This window comes from Melitaea cinxia, chromosome 11, assembly GCF_905220565.1.
Source record: "Melitaea cinxia chromosome 11, ilMelCinx1.1, whole genome shotgun sequence".
NCBI lineage: Eukaryota > Metazoa > Arthropoda > Insecta > Lepidoptera > Nymphalidae > Melitaea > Melitaea cinxia.
The window spans coordinates 754,869-770,089 of NC_059404.1; the positions used below are offsets into that span (position 1 = coordinate 754,869).

The 15,221-nt window shown below is 37.8% G+C and overlaps 1 protein-coding gene across 1 annotated transcript in view; it reads left to right on the forward strand.

Moving 5' to 3' along the window:
* The window catches only part of LOC123657913 (scavenger receptor class B member 1-like), an 83,740-nt gene that overhangs the window by 40,133 nt on the left and 28,386 nt on the right, over positions 1-15,221 (forward strand). Inside the window, exons 4-5 of the mRNA XM_045593400.1 lie at positions 6,178-6,341; positions 9,549-9,696. Coding sequence (XP_045449356.1) covers positions 6,178-6,341; positions 9,549-9,696 — 312 coding nt within the window. The remainder of the gene's footprint in view (positions 1-6,177; positions 6,342-9,548; positions 9,697-15,221) is intronic.

Sequence of the window (15,221 nt, forward strand, 5' to 3'; positions counted from 1 at the left end):
CGCTTATTACGGCGGGTTTTTTAGTTGAAGCGGATTTATATTGAATTACGGTTTATGTCTTTTTTATTAAAAATATGTAATGTTCATGTTTTCACACAGCTCCGATGCACAACTGGAGTTTACCCCTTCAGATCAACTGTCTAAATAGGCACAAAAAGGCTTACTAGTCTAAGAAATATATTATTACTATATCAAATTGTAAATAAATGAATGCAATAACGCCATCTATCGGAACCTAATTGCGTTATTAGAAAACGTCTGAACGCCATCTCTAACAAGGTCATTCGTTCAGTAGATTTTACTGTTCAATTTTTTCATTCCGGGGCCATAAATGAAAATCGATTCTTAAGGAGAAAACTCCAAAAACAGTCAAGTAAATACGCCATATCAGATATAGCTCAAAAAGTTCGAGTCAAATCTCAATTATATTTAAATGGGACCACATGACAAGCACCACCTATCGATTAAAAAAAGAATCATCGATATCGGTCCACCCAGTAAAATAGTAATGAGGTTAATATAACGTTGGTCGACGTAAAATAGCCAAGTAAATACCCAGTATTAGCGATAACTCAAAAATTAAAAGCTCAAATATATTTATAACGAATAAACTGCTACTCTCTACTCTAGTGGAATATTGTAATTTGATCGATAGTGAACGAAGTAATTTCATTACATTTTGATAGATGGCGTTGTGGCAAAGTATTGAACATGACCACAGTCGTCTTAACATCGTCATGTAAATACGTGTCATCAAAGATTACTCAAAAATTGCTCATTATATCTCAATCATATTTAAAACGGACGACATGACAAGTATTAGCTTTTGATTTATACAAAAAAGATCAAAATCAGTGCACCCAGTAAAAAGATATAACGTATAATACAACGTAGGGTGACGAAAATAATGTCAAGTAAATACGCGTTATCAAAGATTAATCAAAAAGTAGTTATCAGATCTCGATAAAATTTATATGTGACCACATGATAAACATCAGCTTTCGATTAAAGTAAAAATTATCAAAATCGATACACCCAGTAAAAAGTTATTGCGGATTTTCAAGAGTTTCTCTCGATTTCTCTGGGATCCCATCATCAGATCCTGGTTTCCTTATCATGGTACCAAACTAGGGATATCCCCTTTCCAACAAAAAAAGAATTATCAAAATCGGTACACCCAGTAGAAAGTTATGTGGTATAATACAACGTAGGTCGACGAAAAAAGCGTCAAGTAAAAACGCATTATTAGATATAATTCGAAAAGTAGTTGTTAGATCTCAAATAAATTTAAATGGGACCAATCGGCACACACCACCTTTCGATTAAAACAAAATTTGTCGAAATCGGTCTACCTGGTCAAAAGTTCTGATGTAACATACATAAAAAAAAAAAAAAAAAAAAAAAAAAAAAAAATACAGTCGAATTGAGAACCTCCTCCTTTTTTGGAAGTCGGTTAAAAAACCGACAACAATTACATCGAGTAGTAATACAACGTAAGTCGTCACTACGATTTTCTACGGGTTTCCGTCGATTTCCTCAGATTTCGTCAGATCCTGGATTCCTTTCATAGTACCACACTTGGAAACCTTTCCAACAAAAAAAGAGTTATCAAAATTGTTTCATAAACGACGAAGTTATCCCCGAACATACATTAAAAAATATGTATATACATACACACACACACACATATATATATACCTATATATATAACCTTAACCTTTACCTTTTATGAACCTTCTCCTTCTTTGAAGTCGGTTAAAAATTAATTTAATTTTTTTAATACGAATACTGTTAACCGCAAATTCTAAACAGTAATCGAATTTATTTTCATAAACATTTTTTTGCATGTCGCATCACTACACATATTATGTACGCATTAGGAATTTTTAGTCAATCCTTTCGTGATTTATTTTTATATACATATAGTAAGTACCGACGAGACGCCGCGTTGGCGCAACGGTTACAGCCATGGATTGTACCTGTTGCGCTGGCGGTTGCGGGTTCGATCCCACCACATAACAAACATTTGTATAGACCATACAGTTGTTTGCCGTGGTCTGGGTGTTTGTGTAGTCCATGTGGGTCTCCCCACCGTGCCTCGGAGAGCACGTTAAGCCGTCGGTCCCGATTGTTATCATGTACACCTGACAGCGATCGTTACTCGTAGTAGGGAATATATCCGCCAACCCGCATTGGAGCAGCGTGGTGGATTAAGCTCTGATCCTTCTCTTACACGGGGAAAGAGGCCTATGCCCAGTAGTGGGATACTACAGGCTGAAGCGTAAAGACAACATAATTTTTTTTTATCGATTAAACAGATGGGTGAATGTTTTTTCACATTCGGATCTCCTACAACATACGTTTGACGTCGGCTATTTTGAATTGTGCCGGGGCCCGGAAGCTTTGCCCGGGCCTACAACCGGGGTGAAGTGGCGTGGGACCCCATCTCGCCCTACTCAGGCGGACGACTGCTCACACGTGGTGGTTTTTTTAGTCAGTAGTAGTCTGACATAACCCTCTGGCGCCCCCGCGCTGGATCCATTATGGATTTTCTCTACGTAAAAAAAAGGCTATTTTGCATTGAGTTCCCATATTTCATAACAATTCCAAGCACTTTGTCATAGTTACTTGATGTTTTATTATATAAATCTAAACTGCATATTAATTTAAATATCTTAAGAAATGATATCATTTTATAAGCAAACAATTTATTTCCAATAATTGTTTGACTTGTAATATTCCGTGTTTAAATATAATTTGTAATGCATAAAATATAATTAGTCACAATTACAAAAAGCAGTCTATGCGTCACGGAAACAAAATCTATTTATAAATTTATAAAAAGTACTAAAATTTTACATAAACATACGTCTGGGTATATTTTAAATTTTAATTATTCATTGTGCAGTTTCAAGTTATTGACGACAACACGTAAAATACATAATGATACATACATTATGACGTTCAATATACAAAGGTTGACTTTGTATACGTGTGATCTAGCGATGTTAATCATCTTTGGTCTATATAACTTCGCTTCAGCCTGTCGCAGTTCATTGCTAGATATAGACCTCTCTGAATTCGCGTCAAATATTCAGATGTTCGTAATCCATTACTGCAAATAGGCCTCTCCAAGCTCGCGTCAGATATCCCGTTAATCTACAATCCTCAGCCAGCCTCCACTGGCAATCTTACGTAGATCGTCGTTCCAGGGAGCCGGAGGACTTCCCTCGCCAACATACGGTCTCCACACCAGGACACGCGTGCTCCATCGAACTTCGGTCCCGCGACATACAATACCAGCCCACTACCACTTCCAATTGCTGTATCTACTGTATTCTATATCACCCATCTATCCATCAGCCTTTAACAGTCCACTGCTGAAGATAGGCCTTCCCTTATGTTCGCCACTCCGAATCCAGCGGCTTTCCGATGTCTTCTTAAAGTAGTCAGTTCATCTGGTTGGAATCTAAACTCCTATTGTTGAGATGTGATTGTAAACCATTGTCTTGACATTTAGTTCTCTTAATTTGATATCTGCGCTTAAACTTTATCTCTTCGAGTCTGTACAAAAAGAAAATATTTCTTCCTATTAAGCCAATTGAATAGATTATGCTTTAGCTGACTGATTCGAATTGTCAAAGGCACGAAGTTAGTTAGCAGAAGTTTTTTGAAGTTTTTCGCAATTTTCTTACTTTTTCGTTTCGTGAGAATATTTTATGAAGTATTAGAAGATAAATATTATGTTCTATCTGCTGGTCAACTTCTCAATTATGTTATTTATGTATGATGTGTTTGTATTTATAAAAAGAAACCTAAATATATAGTTTGACCTCTACACACATAATTAATTAAGTAAGGTCAAGATATCATTCCTACACTAAAGGTCTAACTCGTCAGCTCTTGTGGTATGTTAATGCAAACCCATAATGGTTCATAATTTTTATTGACCTCAAACCGTGTCCTTTTTCTTCGCTAAGGCTGAAATGCAATAACATTGCTATTTGATACAACATAGACAATTAACGTGTCAGTAGATCTGACACTGAAGATTGATTTGAACATTGAAAAGTAAAAAATAGTTATTGATATTTATATTTATTTTAGTAATAGTAAAAGCAAAAGGTCACTCACCCGATCGAAGACAATTTTTTTCGAAGTTGAAATTTTCCAAAGAGTATAAATAATAAGAAATAATTTTAGGAAACCCTGTCTGCATAGGTATTTTAGGCAGTCAGATTTCGCTTGGACCTTTTTACTTAGATGCTTCACCTGTATGCTTGTAAGTTTGTGACCGACTTCTTTGGACTTCATTTTGACCCACTTCTAACGTTCAGATTTAATTTAGACTAATCGAGGACCGATGACAATACACTAATTGGATAAGATTATACCTTTTTAGTTTGGTTTATGTATGAAAGGGTTTTTTTAGTTTTTTTTTTAATTTTAGTTATTATTATTTATGGATATTAATTCTAGTAAAGTCAAATTTAAAATGTTATGCCACAGCTTGATTTCAACAGTTCAGTTAGTGCAACAGTCACGGCGTTAGATTGAGGCTGTTGCGCTGGTGGTTGCGGGTTCGATCCTCGCACAAAGCATACATTTACCCCACATACATGCCCGTATGATGATGATAATTGAAATGTACTTTATTAAGGGGTGGAGGCCTGGTGTTCTGAAACACAGGCCACGAGCCTAGTTTAGGCACCAGTCTCCCACAATATTAGTGACCATGTTATGTATCAATCTAATGTCATGTTTACAATATTGTGGTGAGAAAATAAATTAATTAATCTTATTACTATTATCTTATTACTATTATCTTATTACTATTATCTTATTACTATTATCTTATTATTATTTATATGGACCATATAGATTTTTGCCGTTGTCTAGGCGTTTGGGCTTGTGTATTGCGTGTATTTCCGAACCCCCGAGACAGGAGTAAATTCTCCACGGGGGCCGTTGAGTGTAAGGCATTTTTATTTATTTTATTTATTCAAAGTAACCATATCTTTACATTTAGTAAAAAATGGCATTTCATACTTAAGAATTGCAAACGTACTAAATACAGAACCTGATAGCTAAGAGACAAGGTTTACGAAACGTTTGACAATTTCTAAATGCAATCCCGAGTTACTAAAGCGGATACTTGATGCAACGGTCACGCATGCGCGATCTGTCTCGTGAGGCTTTATAATTAAATGCATAAAATTCAATTTATTCTTCTAAAATGATGATATGGTTGCAAGGAATTTCGTAAGTCTATCAATGTTATGAGGTGAGACTTGCAGTATCACCCGTTCTGATATTCAATACTAATTGATTGACGTGAATAGTTGGTCAAGTTGATTTGCATAAATACTTGTACAATACACATACTTCATATACTTCTATGTACGTATATTTTCGACTGTTATGTGAAAATATCAAAAGCAAAAATTTTACTGAACTAGTCATCAAAAGTAATTTTAAATCGTGTTTTACAAATTATGTTATATTATTTTTTAGAAAATTTAACTAGAATTATGCAAAGATGACCGCTCTGGTGTAATGGTACGTGTGCCGTGTCGGTGGCGCCTAAACACCGACGATCAAGGGTTCGATTCCCGCCCGGTGCGAATATTTATGTTTATACAAAATATTGATTTCCGGTCTGGTTGTTAGTCCTAGTGGGTCTTCCCACCGTGCCTCGGATAGCACGTTAAACTGTCGGTCCAGTTTTTTATCATGTACACCCGATAGCGATCGTTACTCAAAGAAAAGAATATAGCCGCCAACCCGCATAGGGGCAGCGTGGTGGATTAAGTTCTGACCCTTCTCCTATATGGGGATAGAGGCCTATGCCCAGCAGCGGGATATTGCAGGCTGAAGCGTATGAAAAGAACTTAAAACGTACGAACCGAAATGAAGCTATTTTTAAAAAAGCTGTCAATCATTGTAAGTCACGATGAGACTACAGTATGTACCTATGTACGTGCGTACGTATGTATGTACCTGTGTGTGTGTGTGTGTGTGGGTGTGTGTGTGTGTGTGTGTCTGAGTGTGTGTGTGTGTGTTTTTTTAAAACATTAATATTTTTGTCATCATATTAATTTTCACACGAGTTCCCAGCACACTATTGTTATAAAACAAATATTTGATGTAAATAATAATATTTATTTTCGTCCACAGTATCTGGATTTCGATGAGGGGTCATTTTTATTTCGGATGTGGGAGAACCCAACCTACGAACTCTTCTCTGATGTGTACATCTTCAACTACACAAACACAGAGGAGTACCTCAGAGGAGAGACGTCGCAGTTAAACCTAGATGAAATAGGGCCTTTCACGTTTCAGTAAGTACTTTATTTTTTTATACCATTAGGGTGTCCGACAAGTCTACAGTCAGCCTGGCGGTATGTGGGTAAAATAGCTTATGCCAGGATCATTTCATTTCATTACAGCCTATACAGTCCACTGCTGGACATAGGCCTCCACAAGTTCACGCCAAAAATAACGTGAACTCATGTGTTTTGCCCATAGTCACCACGCTGGGCAGGCGGGTTGGTGACCGCAGTACGGGCTTTGTCGCACCGAAGACGCTGCTGCCCGTCTTCGGCCTGTGTATTTCAAAGCCAGCAGTTGGATGGTTATCCCGCCATCGGTCGGCTTCTTAAGTTCCAAGGTGGTTGTGGAACCTTGTTATCCCTTAGTCGCCTCTTACGACACCCACGGGAAGAGAGAGGGTGGCTAAATTCTTTAGTGCCGTAGCCACACAGCACAGTATGCCAGGATCATTGCTAGTGTAATGTCGACACTAGCCCAGACCCTCCCCGGGTGCTCTGGCCATCTCACTCACCACAGGAACATAACACTATTGAAGAGCTGTACCTCCTTTAAATTTTAGGTACTTCCCAGTCACGCTGCTCCAAATGAGAGCAGGATATTTCGTGCTGTGTCCTACCTATAAAAAGATGATAATTATTTGAATTGACTAGAAGGCTATGAAGGGTTCTACTAGAGTTGGCTTGGGCGGTTCTACTAGAGTGATTGTTATGTGTTTGTTTTCCGGACACCTGCGTCGAAAAAGATGTTTGGCTGTTTATGAACACCTATTTTCTCATTCATTCATTCATTTAATTAAGTTTTCATTTTTGCTAGTTTTTAATTTATGACAACATATTAACTAATTTGTTAAGACTGTGTAACTTGATTAATGATTGCAATTGATGACTTCCTCGATATCGTCACCTAATATTATTGATCGATTATCTTATTTTCATTGCAAATTAATATTGTATGTATATTCTAGAATATTACTAAGTCATTAAAAAACTAGGAAATATTGATATACAATCATATTTCACTATGATTTGGCATAAAACAAGACTTTATTAATGATAATTAATTATCTTAATACGATTATTTTAATAAGCTATATAGCATAAGCTACCACAACATCAACAGGAAGTACATTACCAATATAATGATGACTTATCAAACGAATGACCATTAGTTTCTTGGGTAGGAGAGAATTAGGAAAAAATTGCGATATCATTTATGACTAGCTTTCCACGACCATTTTCGCCTGCATGAATTCCATGCACTGGCCTTTTTTTTTTTTTTTTTTTTTACGTGGGGAAAATCCATCATGGATACCCTCCAGCGCGGGGGCGCCAGAGGGTTATGTCAGACTCCTACTGACTAAAAACCACCACGTGTTAGCAGTCATCCGCCTGGGTGGGGCGAGAGGGGTCGCGCTAGCATTCGCCACCTCGCCTCAGCGGTAGGCCCGGACAAAGCTTCCGGGCCCCGGCATGATGGTGGGGTGGCCTCGCTCACAACAAGGCCACCCCCAGACGTATGGGGTCGTGTCGTCCGGCCGGCCGAAGTCCCCCGACTATCGGCCGCCGACCCCACTATTACGAGGGGGGGAGGAGGTGGGCAAACCGCCTTCTCCTTGCCCCCGTACGTCTGCGCCGGAGTGGGCCAGCAGAGGCGTCTTCCTCTCTGGCCCGCTCCGCGGTCTCCTTCTGCGTCATTACCTCTTCGCAGAAGGAGACCACCGCCTGCCACGATCTCTCGTTGTCAAGCATGGCCTTTACGACACTCGGCAGCGAGAGATCCCGTCCGATAACCGCTGAAAGCGTGCGCCGCTGCGGTTCCCAAGTGGCGCACGCCTCCAGCGTGTGGAGCGCCGTATCTTCTGGCGCTCCACACTCGTGGCAGGCTGGAGTCGCCTCCCGTCTCGCGATTTGGTGCAGGTACTTACCGAAGCACCCATGTCCGGAAAGCACCTGCACCAGTCGGAAGGTCAGCGGCCCGAACCGCCGCCTCACCCACTTCCGGAGGACCGGCTTCACTGCGTCCACCGTCCACTGCCCGGGGACTGGCGAAGCCAAGTCCTCCGTCCACCGCCGCAACAGGGTGTCCTGCGCCAGCTTCTGCATGCGTGCGAGCTCCTCCCACGTAGGAGACTCCCCCCGGGATCTCCTCGCCGCCACAAAATGATATGTTTCGGCGAGGATCTCCGCCTGCAGTTCCCAGGGGGGATCGCCGGCCAGCACGCACGCCGCCGTCCAGGACACTGTCCGGTAACCGCGTATCGCCCTCGTCGCGATGACCCGCTGCGGCCGTCGCAGCTGGATTTTGTTGGCGCGACCGAGGGCGTCCGCCCAGATGGGTGCCCCGTACATGGCCATACTCCGGATGACCCCGGAGTACAGCCGACGGCAATGGGCACTCGGACCACCCACGTTCGGCAGCAGCCTTCCCAGTGAGGCGGCGGCTTTCACGACTCTTGGGGCTAGCTCTGCAAAATGAGCCCCAAAAGCCCACCTCCCGTCCAAGGTGAGACCCAGGTACCTCATCTGGGTCCCCACCCGGATCCATGCACTGGCCTGCCTTTACCTGTTGAAATATGGCCTATGGTATTTAGGGATAACGTAATATTCCACTAGCGAAAATTTTTAATATTTTCAGTTCTTTTGTAACTTTGAAGAAAAAACGCTGTTCAAAACAGTGTTAGAATATTTTGAGATGTAAAATTTAAGGGCAACTGAGGTAGGACACAGCTGGAAACATCCAACTCAAAATCTGGAGCAGCCCTTACAGAAGATCACAGATAAATAATATTGCTTTCAAGCAGTATTGTGTTCCTGTTGGTGAGTAAGGTGACCAGAGATCCTCGCGGGATTGGGGATTGGGTCGGCAACGCGCTTGTGATGCTTCTGATGTGACTTCTATAAGCTACGGTAATCGGTTACCATCAGGTGAGCCGTACGCTTGTTTGCCGACCGATGTTTTATATATATATATATATATATATATATATATATATATATATATATATAAGGTTCTCGTTTGAACTTAAATATTGTTATTTTATACGAGTACATAGAAAATAACAAAATTCATAATGAAAATTATCTCAATTTAATTTTGTTCGGTTAATTACTTGTTTATCATATTTAAATAATTAATTTAATTATTTACAACTTTGTAAGTGTTCAAATAGATAGTATATAGTGGATAAAGTATAATTAAAACTTTGTTTGTCCCAGAGAAAAAAGAACGAACGAAAACATGACGATAGATAAGGAACGGGGCGTAATCACAATGAACCCTAAGGTCGTGCTGAAGTTCCTTCCGGAAAAGTCCGTGGCGCACTACAAGGACGTGCCCGTCGTGGTGCCGAATATCGCGCTCATAGTAAGTAATTAGATTATTTTTCATCTACCTACTCTAGTCGACGCCACGCTGGCGCAACGGTTACAGCCATGGATTGTACCTGTTGCGTTGGCGGTTGCGGGTTCGATCCCCGCTCATGACAAACATTTGTATTAGCCATACAGGCCGTGGTCTGGGTGTTTGTGCAGTCCTTGTGGATCTCCCCACCGTGCCTCGGAGAGCACGTTAAGGCGTCGGTCCCGGTTGTTATCGTGTACACCTGATAGCGATCGTTACTCATAGTAAGGAATATATCCGCCAACCCGCATTGGAGCAGCATGGTGGATTAAGCTCTGATCCTTCTCCTACATGGAGAAAGAGGCCTATGCCCAGCAGTGGGATATTACAGGCTGAAGCGTACTCTAGTCTTTTTTTTATGTTTGAGATCAAACACAATCTAATATATAAAATTCTCGTGTCGCAGTGTTTGTAGTTAAACTCCTCCGAAACGGCTTGACCGATTCTCATGAAATTTTGTATGCATTTTGGGTAGGTCTGCGAATTGAACAACATCTATTTTTCATACTCCGAAGTTATATGGGAGAGGGGGATTAGGGGGGTTAATAACATATATGGCAAAACAACGTTTGCGGGGTCAGCTAGTTATTTTATACAATCTTAACTTATACTGCATAGAACCAATTGTCACTCGTGTTTGAAATTAATTGTTACATAACTTTTATTGCACAAGATTGTCTCAGAACTTTATAACGCTTTACTTATATATAATTAAGTAATTATCTGAGTAAACATATCATATATAATTAGTCTATACTAAAGATTATCCTCGATAACGAAGTTATTCGGTGGCAGTCACGCTAAGTCATTACAAATGTGATAATTGCGCAATTTTTGCTGACAAACTGCAATATAAAAGCTGTTGATAGCTCTGCTAGATAATGAGTAACCTAACAATTAACTAAAGTTTCAACTAAACAATTAATATCAGTAATTTTTTTTTTTTTGTTGAATTAACCTAAAGTAGAGCAGCGTGGTGGATTAAGCTCTAATCTTTACACAGAGAAAGAGGTTTAAGGGCAGCATTGGGATGTTACACTACAGTGGGTTAGGTGTATATGATATCACCTATAATCGACAGCTTCAAGTGCCCTCCGAGGCACGGTAACAAGGACACAATATCCAAACCAAAAAATAAAAAATACAAAGACATTGCCATCCCCGCAGAATAAAATTATAACTGCCAATATTAATATATGGAATAAGGGCCGAGCCCTAATACTAATGTATTAGGGCCCGGCCCTTATTCCATATTTGGAATCTGTAATACATCTGCTCAATTTTTTATGAAATCTTTATAATTATTTCACGAAGTAACAATAAGCTATTAAAAATCGCTACACTGAAGCGGTTGTTTATTTATTGACACATAATAAAAGAATAAAAAAAAATAAGTATTTAAACAAGTTTGTATTCTGTAACGGTAATTGTTTTACATGAGATTATAACTATTGGTCAGCTTATCTGAGCTAGTTACTTGTAACTTTCCTGAGGTTAAAAATCAATGAGCTATAAATTAAATATAATTATACAATTATTATAAAAACATACACAAAGGCATGTCGTTTTATATTTAAAAAAAAAAACTATTGTGACATCGAATAAATTATGGAAAACATAAAATAGATAAAATATTACGATAACTAGATAATATTAATTATAAAAATGAAACAAGGAAATATCATATTTATGAATAAAGATTCATTTCAATAATTGTTCTATATATTTTTTTTGTAATTCATATAACTCTAGGGCCTTGACTCAAAGATCAGTCCATTATTTAAACCTGCAGTTAATTGCATGTTAGTCTCGTTAGATAGTTTAATCTAAGGTTATAATAATTGTTAGAATAACGCTCACTTCACGCTTTATGTAATCAAAATTTTCTAGAGCCAACAGGAAAACATTGACGATTGAAAATCAATTTCAAATATTTTAAGTTCGATGTTTTCAACTTTCATTGGTAACTTTTACAAATCATAATAATTATACGCGAGTTACGATTGTTGCAGCCGCAGATGCCAAAAAAAAGCAATTTACTTATAATAATTTATTAATCTACATTATAATTAAACTTAATACTAAAAAGAGAGGTGATTCCCTACTGATGTTAAGTAGAAGAATGATCTAATAAAACGTAGTTGAAGAAAGGTTTCCACGGTGTGGCCGTCGCTGCGGTGGTCTCTGCGGTGGTCGCTTTCCGTTGCTTGCCATCTTCGTCCGAAATGATGTTGAAATCTTGCACGTGTGCCGTACAGAGAAAATAAGGCTGTGGGCACACCTGGGTTTCTTATATTCAAATATATTGTTTAATTATCTTCGTATGAAGTTAAGTCGGAGGCACACTGATACCGTGGGGTTAGGCTAGTGTAACACGCGTCTCATTTTCATATTTCATCTTATTAAACTATCGATTAAAAAGAAAATCAACGAAATCGGTCCACCCAACAAAAAGTTGAGGTGTAATACAACGATGGTCGATGAAAATATGGTCAAGTAAATATGCATTGTTTTCTAATGTTTACGCGAGTCCACCTGTGACCATGATTGCTAAGTATCCGAAACGTCGGGCATGTAAAAAACCCTATAAACCGCGATAAAATCCGAAAAATTTGTTCCATTAAAATAAATTACCATTATCAGAGATTACTCAAAAAGTACTTGTAAGATCTCGATTAAATTTAAATGTGACCACATGACGCACACCACCTTTTGATGAAAAAAATCTTAATTGGGTCACCCAATCAAAACATCTGAGGTAGCATACATAAAAACCTCCTCTTTTTTTAATTCGGTTAAAAACAACAAGCTCAATTCATTGAATCAATTTTTGGTTAGTATTTTATAATCTATACTAAAATGTTAACCATATTTTTTTTCTTGGCAACGAATTATGCTGAAAGTATTAAATAAATTTCAATGTCATTGCATATTGACAGTCCAACAGTTTTGTGTTCCTGTTGGTTAAAGGTGTTATAAGGTGACCAGTGCTTCTGAGGGGGATTTGGGATAGGGTCGGCAACGCCCTTGCGATGCTTCTGGTGTTGCAGACGTCTATAGGTTACGGTAATCGCTTACCATCAGGTGAGCCGTGCGTTTGTGTTCCGGCCCAGTTGTACAAAATATATATATATATATATATATATATATATATATATATATATATATATATTGTCATCAATTATTATTTATTATACTTAACTAGCTGACCCGGCGAACTTCGTATCGCCTAACACAAACTTTATCGTATGGTATTAAAGTTCAAATTGACTTTTAAGTATTATCACAAATCTTTTGTATGGGAGTATAGAAAAGTGTTGTTTTTAGACTTTTTCAGGAAATTTAAAATTTTTTTTTTTAGAATTTTCTCTCCGTAAGAACCATCCTCGTACTTTAAGGAATATTTTAAAAAAAAGAATTAGCGAAATCGGTCCAACCGTTCTCGAGTTTTGCGCTTAGCAACACATTCAGCGACTCATTTTTATATTATAGAAGATTGTCTAAGTGGTGTCAATTCAATTTTAACTCAGGGTCAAATGTCATGTTCAGTGATAGAGGTATAAGCGAATTTATGTATAAAAAACCTTAAGCAAATTCCCATTGTTTAGCTAAATTACAAAATAAAATTGTTTACGATTTTAATAATAAATATAATCTCTATAACGTCGATGTATGTAAAACTGGGCTAATTAATTCATAAGAATTTTTAATTACGAGTAAATATTTAATAAATAAATAAAAAAGAACTGAACAATGTGTGTAATTATTGTTTATTTAAAATATATAATAAATAAAAATACGCGGAATTTATATTGTTAATTATGAATAATTGAGATATCTATCTATTATATATTATTTATAATATATTATCTATAGTATATTATCTATATACGACGATATACGACGACCCGCTGTGGTGTAATGGTGCATGTGCCGTGTACGATGATGTTAGAGATATGTTAGCGACACATTTTTATCAATGTTGTGTATTTGTTTGTTCACCTTGGTTTTTAGTCGACTTTAAAATCTGGACGAGGTATTCAATGTTACGGTTTTTAACCGACTTCCAAAAAGGAGGAAGTTTACATTTCGATTGTATTTTTTTTTAAATTTTTCAAAAGAGTAACTGCGGAGTTTCTCGCCGATTCTTCTCTGTGGAATCTACATTCCGAATCGGTGGTAGCTTTACTTTTACAAATATAATAATTTATTTTTAAAGTTGTAATTTGTAAAATGACGATTCGAAAGTGCTCTCGGGGCCTATTTGAATAAAGCTGTTTTTGATTTGTATAATGTATGTTAGTTACCTCAGAGCTTTTGATTCGGTGGATCGAAATTGATGATTTTTTTTTAATCGAAAGGTGGTACGTGTCATGTGGTCCCATTTTAATTTAATTTAGATCTAACTTAACATTCGGAGTTATAAATATAAGGTTGCTTGACTTGGTAAGGACTAATAAGGTGGTGAAGCACTTAATTATGAACAAGATCAAACTCAACTTCCGTTCGCCTTGCCCGATCCCACTTTTCGTAACGCTCTCGTCATGCATTTCTGTAAAGAAGTTTTACTTCAAAAATGCAAAAATCAGCTAGTAACTTATAATTTAATAAAATTAATGCATACACGCGTTTCTGAGATCGTTGACCCCGCTCTTACGCAATTATATATCTTAGTATGTAATAGCCCTTAGGAAACATATTGCGAAATGAATATATAAGTTTTATTTGGAAATCCGATCGAATAATTTGAGGACGCGTTAGCGTAGCGGTACACTAGTTTGATTTAGGCAAGGTCTTGGCCAGAGTTCCTGGGGAGGGTAGAGTCAGCAACGCGTACTGCTGACGTCCACAAGCTACGGTAACAGTCATACCGTCAACAGTATAACACAGGTGCTTGTTTATCTGTCTAGTCTTGTAAAAAATAACCTGATAGCAGGAATTAAGAACGCATAAAAAATTCATCTATTAAGCTAATTCAAAAACAATTCTTTGAATACATTAATTGCATGCGCGTTTCGTGATATGACGGCTATAAAAGTCCGTTACGAAGTAATATACCTAATAGCGTTGAATGTTTATATTTCCTTAGAATATTTACATTAGAATATATTTTTATAGCTCGCTAATGGATAGACTGTAGTTAAAATATGCTCTTTGATCCTGCGAAGTCAAACAATACGTCTGAATAAATGTTTGTATGTCAGCAGGAGATGAATAAAAATATTAGTCATAAAATACTGTTTCGTAAATACCGTTTTATTATACACTAGCTGACCCGTTGAATTTCGTACCTGCGGCTGTATTTCTATGTGATTATATTGTGTATTTTTATCGAGGTAGTTTTTTTAGAGCAGCCCGACTGAAGGCTCTCAACCTTACAGAGGATCACAGTTACGTAATACTGGTGCAAGTATTGTGTTCCTGTGGTGAGTAAAGTAGGCAAAGCTTCAAAGATGGGTAAGGTGGTTAAGGTTTAAGGTTGGAAAGGC